This window comes from Gavialis gangeticus, unplaced genomic scaffold (genome assembly GCF_001723915.1).
Source record: "Gavialis gangeticus isolate Ggan-Ray unplaced genomic scaffold, GavGan_comp1, whole genome shotgun sequence".
NCBI classification, from domain to species: domain Eukaryota; kingdom Metazoa; phylum Chordata; order Crocodylia; family Gavialidae; genus Gavialis; species Gavialis gangeticus.
The window spans coordinates 15,542,871-15,552,565 of NW_017728994.1; the positions used below are offsets into that span (position 1 = coordinate 15,542,871).

At 41.3% G+C, this 9,695-nt stretch overlaps 1 protein-coding gene across 4 annotated transcripts in view; it reads right to left on the reverse strand.

The window, feature by feature from the left end:
• The window catches only part of BMS1 (BMS1, ribosome biogenesis factor), a 43,005-nt gene extending 33,530 nt beyond the window's left edge, over positions 1-9,475 (reverse strand). For 3 of the 4 annotated variants that reach the window (XM_019502331.1, XM_019502329.1, XM_019502328.1), the window contains exons 1-6: positions 9,388-9,475; positions 7,887-8,129; positions 7,304-7,494; positions 4,903-4,982; positions 3,087-3,275; positions 2,329-2,471 (exon numbers count right to left, since the gene is read on the reverse strand). In XM_019502331.1, coding sequence (XP_019357876.1) covers positions 2,329-2,471; positions 3,087-3,275; positions 4,903-4,982; positions 7,304-7,494; positions 7,887-8,062 — 779 coding nt within the window. In that variant the 5' untranslated portion in view covers positions 8,063-8,129; positions 9,388-9,475. Of the gene's footprint in view, positions 1-2,328; positions 2,472-3,086; positions 3,276-4,902; positions 4,983-7,303; positions 7,495-7,886; positions 8,130-9,387 lie in introns of those variants that run through there. The other variant, XM_019502330.1, reaches the window with a different exon arrangement.
• Between the last annotated feature and the right edge of the window lie 220 nt (positions 9,476-9,695).

Consider the following 9,695-nt stretch of genomic DNA (forward strand, 5'->3'; position numbering starts at 1 on the left):
GGGCTGTCCCCGCCACAACCCACACCGCAGGAGGGGTCTCCTGCCCCTTTCTCATCATCCCCCTGGGACAGTCAGGTTTTCATTCAGTTCTAGAAGTCTTGTAATCTTCATCCATCTCCAATGAAAATCTAGTCTCCTGAGCTCATGGGGTGGCCCTGATTTGTCCCATTTTTCCAATGGGAGATCATAAGGATGAAATAAGAACAACCTTTCAAATACTTAACATCGATCCCATGGACAGCTTTGAAACTTAGGACCAAGAACATGAAGGAGACGGTATGACCAATAGGAATCACTCCATAGAATGGATATTGGAGTGACAGGTTTGCTCTCAATTGCTGCTAAACTACTGGGATGCTATGCTTCCACTTGCTTTAAGAGGAGGATGCACTACTAGTGTCACAATCCCAGAAAAGCTTCCAAAAGTTATTAGATGCTTTTAAACATTACTGGACACATCTATACATGTGCTTTAATGCGCAGTAGCCTATTCTACTGTGCATTAAAGCAACACTTAAAAACCTTACAGTTATGCTAATGTGCAGTAAAATAGGCTGCTGTGCCTTACGCATCACTTAAAAACCGTATTAAAGCAGCCTAATGCACATTTATTTAGTACCTCACATGGGAGGTACTAAATTTAACGCACACTAAAAAAAAATGTCTTAACGCACATCTAGACATGCCCACTGTATCTCAAACAGCTTGGAAATCAATGCTGTTAAATCCAAGGTACTGTTTTACGGGAATGAAACAAAATTGGTTTTTTTAATAAATAAACAAAACAATGTCATCATTTAAGTGTCTTGGAATCTTTTAAAATAAAAATATGAGCTGGAATAGACTCAAAAATATTTATTGCATTGGTTTAGAGAAAATTGTAAATAATCTACTAGTGCTGCTATGTTTCCAGAGAAAGTCATCATCATTTAGCAGCAATTTGTTTGTTTTATGGGTTATGTTAAAAAAAGCCCTATCCCAAAAATAACTAAAGATACATTACATTTATCAATACATTTAGAACCCCACCCATCCACCAAATCAGGGAGCTAATCCAGCTTCCACTCAAGTCACTAAATAAAATGTATGGCTGAGGTAAATGGACTCTGTCCCACCAGTTAGACTGCAAATTATTATAACAGAATTTTCAAATCAATGGAGCTGCACATATTTGCACTAGGCAAACACCATAATCAGGATGACACACTGAAAAATCCATTAAAGAACTGAACCAACCCTAACCCGGACCATTTCTGTGCCCAACAATTACAGAACCTTATTAACAGAATTACCTTTTTCAAGGCAGAAGGGAACAGAACTAAAATATTCTAATGTCACCTATGAAACACACAGCACACTTTAACAGCTGACTGCCTTGGTTAAATACACAACACTGAAAGACAGGAGTCAGAAATCTTTAAGAAGCCACTGGCCACATCCACCCTACTCTGATCTGATGCAAGCCAGGGGGCTTTGGTAGCACATCAGCAGCAGGAGGCCTTCCCCATGCCCACACTGGAGTGAGTCAGCTGGGAGCTGAATGCACACCGCCACTGCTTCTCCAAGCCCCTCACTCCCTGACTGTGGCTGGAAGCTACACCCATGCCAGTGGGGACCTGTGCTAGGGATGGGCAGCTTCCAGGTGCATCTGCACAGCATTGGGGCACAGGGGCTTGTGGGAGAAGCAGTTGCAATGTGCATATAGTTTGCAGATTCCCAGCCCCAGTGTAGGTCTCCACTGCTGGAAGCTGCACATGCACCACAGCAAGGGAGTGGGGAGGAACAGTGGGGGACTGGGAAAAAGTGATAGCATAGAAGTAGCTCCCAGTCACCTGGCCTTAGCAGCTGGAAGCTGCACATCAGGCTTTTTCTACACCTGTGCTATGGAGCTCCGCTAGGAACAGGCATCAGCTTCTGTGTTTACACAGCTGCTGCCTCTCCAACTTCCCCCTTCTTTTCTCCACCACAACTCTGCAGCGCAGGCACAGAAGGAAGTACCTTCCCCAGCGCACTTGCCAACTGACTGGAAACTGCACCTGCATTGCAGCTGGGGAGCAGGGGGCCAGAAGAAGCAGTAGTGATGAAAAAAAAGCTCCTTGCTGCTGATGCTCCACCAAAGCCACTCAGCCCACATCAGACTGGAGCAAGGAGGGCAGGGAGAAGTGGCAAGGTAAACTGTCTGGCCCTGACACCGCTCCCTGCTGTCCAGTCCCAACGCATACATGGGCACAGACACCAGTAAAATGTTCCAGCAGTGCTGTAGGCCAGATCGAGCCCAGAGGCCATATGTTACCAACCCATTCTAGAAAGAGAAAGAAAACCATGTACCTGTCCATTAGGACATATGGATGCGTTGTCTGCCATGTGAGAGGGCGGAATTTCATAACTGCGATAAAGCGTCCTAGATTGTGAACTTCCTGCTTTTGATACTCTCCATGTACCATCCCAGAGAGATAAAAGAGCTTAGCACCCTAAGCAGAGCATGAGAACAGTAAAAAGTTAAAACCTGTATCTATTAAACTCCTTTTAATAAATAAAACAAAGCCAAAAGACTGCAGGCAATTAGGTACAGTTGGCTCACAAAGACTTGAACTAATTGCTAACATTTTTTGGAATTAGTATTAACAGCAATTAAGATATATCCACCATCTGCTAAAAAGTAGATTTATGTTTCACAGAAAAAGTATCAATTTTTAAGGATTCATAATTTATAACAGGCAAGACAAAAGTGAAATTAAATCATGGTAACATTTCCATGGTTACACGGCCTGCAAAATACTTTATAAAACAGGACAACTGAAGTTAATCAATTCTGTAATCCTTCTCCACATCATTTCTTCTATAAATAACTACTGGGCTTCAACTGATCTCATTTTGTGATAGACATCAACTATATATGTAAACAGAAGAACATGGAGTTTCATGCTCAATACCAAATACTACACCAGGACTGCCTCTTGTTCACAACATTACTAGAAGACAAAATAAATGCTAATGCAATAAATGTACATCTGCCCCATTTCTAAAGCCAATTGTCCAACCCAATGAAAAATGTATTCATGAAAAATAACTGTTTAGTGTCATACCGGATACACTTCAGTCCAGAATCGATGCTTTAATCTCTTTTTGGTCTTTTTTAACTGTTTATTGTTCTTGAAGGTATCCAAGTGGGTAAGGATACCCATGATTTTAGGAAAGCCATGTACTTGGCAAATGTTCAAGAATTCAAATGTTTCCATCTCAAATCCAAAGCTGGCATCAATGAGCATTAGAACCTAAAAGCATAATAAAACTAAATTTATTTCAACAGTATCAGCATACTTTCATGACAGCCTTGAGTTTATTTAGCCACCATGCTTTTAGAAGGAATCAGTCTTGTGTTGGCACCAACAAACTTTTAATATTAAGGAATGACAGTTTCCCCAATGACTTTATAGAAAGGCATAATCTGGATAACCAACTTTGACTTTAATTGAAGTTATCTCGTCAGCCCAAATCACTGAATTAAGGGCTGAGAAATTCTTCCCCTCCCCTAAATCAATATATTTTTGCTCTGCTTTGGTTCCCTTCTCCAAGAAGATAACAGAAATGTATATATAAAAAAGTGGGTGCTTGACAAGTAAAAGGATATTAAATAGGGGTAGAAGTATCAGATTCTGGCCCTAAACTAACAAACCCTATTCACTTTAAAACAAGCAAGATTCAGCCTTTTCCAATATTTGAAGGAACATCCGATTAAATCAGTAAAGATAAGTGCCTTAATTGTCTGGATATCTGCCAAATACAACTAAAGATTAGGTTGCCACAAGAGACTAATACCTTAAGGCACTACACCATTTGAGATCATAAACAGATCTTTGGTACAAGTGAGATAAACTTCCTTCCCATGTTCCTTTACTGTTGTGTATCAGTAAAAGATGATGATAATGGAGCACAACACTGACACAGGATAATGTTCTTGTAGTTACATGAACAGGGAGGCAAAACCAATTAGGTTTTCAGCATACAGGAGCCTACTATGCAAAATAGCTAATGGCAGGGCTCTGCAAGTAATTACATTGCCGCAACTGTGCAACAACAGTATCTCACACCACCACATGCTTTGAGCCTCAAAGCTACCCAGCATCTGTTCACTAAAAACTCTTGACTTATACTTTTAAATTAATCTCATCATCTCAAGGCACATGAAGATGGTAGAAAAAAATAATCTAGTTTAGCTGATGAATTTCAGCAAACGCTAAAAGATCACAAGATTAGATCAGCTGTAAGTAAAATATATATTTCAAATGTGCACACTCAAGCAAAAATCTGACTATGCATATGGGCTTTGCATCATATCCTGAAGACAACCAGACTCAGATTTTCAGGACTAAAATTTAGAAAAGGTAGAAGAAAATTACAGAGGTGGTACCCTAGGACTGAATACAGACTGATTCCTGCACGCACACCTTCAAATCAGGTCCATTAGAGAGCATCAGATGAATTCAGCTGATGCAGCAGCATGCATTTCCATTTTACATTAGCATAAAAAAATCCAGCCATTAAAAAAGACCTCTTTAACAAAAACTTTTCAAACTCTGGTGTGGTTAGAATCTGCTTAAGGCAAGGTCATGTCTCTCCTCAGTTTCTTAAAGCAAACCCCCCCAAAAAATTACATTTTACAAACAGACTGTCAAACTGAAGTCCCACAGGAGTTGTAAGACGGTTTCTCCCACTTCTTATACCTGGACAATTTCAAGGGAGCTCTAAAAAAAGTTTACAGCTTGGTCTTGCTCACTCTGAGCACCGAGTACTGTGGGCATAAGCAACAGGCCATTCATATGTACATGCAATTTCATCAAATATTGTATTTCCAGTGTAAATTCTGTGACAGGCACTTCTGGTACATTGTTACAAACTTACCAAATCAGCAACTTTAGCAAGATCAATCATTGTGTTAATGTCACATCCACATTCAATAATGGTTAGCCTACGCTTTTTACCTGTAAATAAAATGAAAATGGAGGTAAAACCAAATAATATTCAGGTTTATTTACCATTGAGGATTTAGACAAATTATGCCACCTTGGGTAAATTTATATGAATGAAAGAACCTACTATAGTAACATAAACAACTAAGCAGCATATACCAGAAATCTCTCTCCCTATTAAATTAATTAAGAAGAGCTTGGACGAGTGAAAGGCACATGTAAAATTTTTAATTCCTATTAGCTTTGGGGTTAATTATATTTGCTGTTTTTTAGATAAATTTTCTGGATTGTTAGAAAGTTTTTCTCCACTATAATTTATGGTAGGGTCAACATAATCCAATTTTTTTTTCCCCAAAGCAAATACCTGATGTTTCTAATATGCTTGGGTTGGGACTAGTTCCTATTATAATGGTTCCTACCACTTCCTAGTTCATTGGTCCCTGCTCTGAGCTGCTTATAATTTGACTAAATTTGGGTGTCTGCATCAAGCTGAACTTTTCTAGGAAATTCCAGATAAAAAGGTTCTCTCTGATCCAAGAACAAGGCTACAGAAAAAAAAAATCATCTTTCAAAAATAAATTCTAACAAACTTTTCTTTGACTTTTAATGGCACCAAGCATGCTAGTAGGGACATGTCCATGAAAATCCCACCCAAATTTGTCCTTGACAAAGTTACAGTCCAGACATGCTTGGAGTACTTCTACAGAGCAGGGGGATAGGAACAGGATGTGTTCTTAAATCAGACCGAGCCACCTGAATTGGTTAACGTAGGTTAAAACAGGATTGGCTGGCAGTTTTGAGTTTTCTCCCAACCTCCTTAACCAACTTTATCTTGTAAATTAAACATTAAAAACGAAAGTTCCCTCATTTTCCCTATTATTTAACCCTAAGTTAAGAGCTTTCTTTTAAGTGAAGACACATTCTTATATGTTAACAGTTACATTCCCCAAATAATCTGTTTAGATCTACGCATGCAACAGCCTATGATCAAGCCAGAGTCCCCTACTATTGTAACTATGGCTCATGCTGGATCCCAGTAACTTCTCCAACCCCCCTTCATCAGGACCAAGGAACATGAAGGAGACTGCCTGCTACAAATGCAGAGATGATAAGAACCAGACATAATGGAGACATGGGAATCCCTAAAGGACACAGGACTGGAAGGAACTATTTGGATCACAAGTCCATTACCCTGTGACCACAGAAAACCAATTAAGAAAACCATTAAGTCCAGAGAGGATCATGCAAATATCCACGCCACTTCACCAGCAAGCACCAAAAACTGCAAAACGCCTTCCAATACACTGTAACGAAGTTAAGATGTTTAGTATAAGGAGCAAAAAAACCCCAACAAGATACAGGCAGACCAAAAGGCACAAAAGCCTTGTGCTTTGTGAATTTTGGCCTTTTGTGTGCATGCACGTTGATAAATCTCCAATTCTATGATAACAAATGACTTTTTCGATAGCTACATTCAATGCCCAAGTTAAGGTGATATGGGAAATCTTAATTCTAGTTTTTCCTAAAATTTGAGTACAATTTTGTTTGCAATGCAGTGTTGTTTGTGTGTGCGACACAGCAAGTAAGAGGGACTTTTACTTCCAACACCAGAGATCATATAATTTTTTAGGTAAGTACTGAAACAGATGACCTAGAGAGACCAAAGAATGCTGTGCACAGGGAGTTTTACAGTGTAGGTTAGATAAACATTTGTCTAGGGCAATTAAGCAGAAATAATCCTGCCTTGAGCAGGGGTTAGAGTAGGTGATCTCCTGTAGTTTCATTTAGTGCTGTTTTTCTATGATTCTATACGTATTCTCCAAAATTCACTAAGAGGAAAGTTTTCTAAGGCACTAGAAACCACCTGTCAGAAAATATTTCTACCCATTATTCTTATAAAAAAATACTGATCTTGAAAAACTAAGAGGAAAAAAGGTTTACTTGATTTGTGCATTGCATATGACTCTTCAAGCAGTCTTGTCATTTTCTAAGTTTTTGCTTGTGTATATTAACACAGCAACAAGGAAGAGACAAATATTGAAAAGAGAACTTGATTAAATGTGATCATATGATTTAGAAAGAGGATTGGTGCGTGGACCTCTCTTTTACACTGTTCTTTTATTAGATTCTTATTTCCACATGGTCAGTGCCTTCAGCCTCTCTCAAAATATGCCACCCAAGTGAAGTATGCAGTGACACATCAAAAGGTGTTTATTGTTTGGATACACTCATATACAGCAAGCACACAGTAGGAACAGAGCCTCTTTCTATTTAATGCTCTAAAATCATGGTCAAACAGGGTGCTTTGTATTGCTTGGGTTTTTTCCCCTCACCTGATACAATTGTTACAGGACCCCGGATTTCAACCAGTTTCTGCCTTGTGAAGTTCTTAATCAGACATTTTATTAAGGTGCTCTTCCCAACTTTTGGAGGGCCAACTACAACGACAACCACAGGAGGTGGCTCCAAGGGAGTTCGGTCCACCACTGGAATATGATGCTTTTTTGTTTTCAAGTCCTGAGTCCTATTTATGAATTGCAAGAAAGATGTTATAACAAGTCATAAAGCAGCAACATTTCTTATTTCAGCAACCCATGCACTTGGGTTTGTTTATCAAGGTCTCAGCTAAAAACATATTTTTGTGAAACTCCCATCAACCCTATTTAGAGCTAACCAGATTTACCCATGATAATGCACTAAGGCAAATGCGACCATGCTGTATGGCAGGTTTAGACAAGTCCACATCACGGACACCTTCATAAGAGAAACTACACTTCTGATACACTAAATCACGATAGCTGCATGAGCACACTTAAGCCCAAGTACATTGAACACATTTCTATCAGGACCAAAAATAAGTTCCAGGAAAAGATCCATTATGTCTTGCATGGTCTAAAACCCATCTCTGTAGAATACCTGTGAAAGGTTCTGGCCATCCGCACAAAAGACTGGACTGCAAAGGCCTTTGGATTCCTCTTCCGAGCATCCTCTTCATCTCCAAGTCCTAAGTCATTCAAGTGACGTTTCTTCTTTCTGTCAGCCTTTGGTCCACTGTGTTTTTTGCAATGCTTCTTTCTGTCCTTTTCCTCCATCTTTTTGTCAGTAGTTACTTATCACCGAGTTCAAGCTGATTGTTTCTGTTAACAATGCAGACCATAGCTGGCATATGGAAAAAATAAAGTATATGAGAAAAAGCAGCAGCATTATTCAAATCTGTCCTCCACCTTTGAGATAAATAGCAGAATTTCCTCCTCTGAAAGTAATGCCTATCTACAAGAACAGAAAGATCCGTAAGCTATAAACAACTGATTATGAGTTTTAGTAAGATAGCATCTAGATGCTCTATTGTGCTTGTTGCTGTACAAACAAGCAAGTCCCTATCACAAAAAAAAGTTTCTCAGGTGCAGTAATATCTTCAATATTTGGCCAACACTTAAGTACCCAATGTTACAGGAAACCTGAAAACAGATTTCAAACAAAATGAAGGCTCCTATTGTGTTCCAGTTACAAAACCATAAACTTCTATTCAATAAACAGGTTCCTGAAGCATGGTAAGAATCAAGGTGTCCTTAAACAACTAATAACTGGAATAAAATAAGTTGACAATCACTGATCTCTATTTAAAAGGGATCATTTAAAGAACAGCCAATCATAACACTACCTAGAGAAGGATGCTAACTTTACCTGCTCAGTTCCCTGGAGGAAGTTAACAGGCATCTTTGTCTAATCCCACCTACCAATACACTGCAACCACAAGCTGGAATCACAGACTGATGCTGTGCACCAGTTGCTCATAACCTGGAAACCCTGACTTGACAGCTAGTCTGCAGGAGTTCAAGACCCTTGATCAATTAATCACGTTTTAAGTGATAACCAAGCCACACCTTCATTCAGTAAATGGAGTGGGGGGAAAAAAAAAAATCACTTAATTGTGATTGTACGGGGCTACTTCCATAAACTTTATTAAAACTGTACTGAATGTTAGGATGTTTTGTTTTGTTTTAATGAACAAAAAGTTTCCTTGAAGGTCCTGCCTGGAAACACTGCTTAAGTGCTATAAAAACCCCAGGTGGTCTAAGAAGAGATGTCACATCCCCCCAAAGAACCTCCCCTACCTATAAAGAAAACCGGAAGTGAGGTTGTAGCTGTGACTGCTCAGAAATGATGACGGGAGCAATGGTTTCTCAGGGGGCACCTTCTGTCGGACCAGTGAAATCTCTGGGACAGCCGGGCAAGCTTCTCAGTGAGGCCCAGCTCGGATCAGCGTAGCCAGAGCCCTCAGCGGCTCCTCGGCCCGGTATTGCCACCCCCGGACGGGCCGGGCAGCTGCCGGGAGCGCGGCCCGGGCCGGCACCCTGCCCCTGCCATCACCACCCTCCCAGCCCCTCTTTCCCTGGGCGCGCTCAGCCCGACCTACCCCGCAGGCTCCGGCTCCGGCTCCGGCTCCCGTGCCCGCCTCCGCGTGCGCTCCAGGCCGACGTGCGCGGACCCGCCCCCGGAAGCAGCAAGCCGAGCAGTTCCGGCAGTGCCGGGCGGCTGTGCTACCGCACTGTCCCAGCCCCGCCCCGCCCTGCCCCGCCCCGGGTCTGTCAGCCTCCCAGCCGCGCAGGCGGAGTGGGGGCGAAGTTGGAGGCGCCGCTCGGAGGAACGCCTCCCCCGGCCCCCGGGCCCCGGCCCCGCTGGAGCAAGCCGGTCGGGGTCTGCGACTCCCAATGTCCCCCGGCG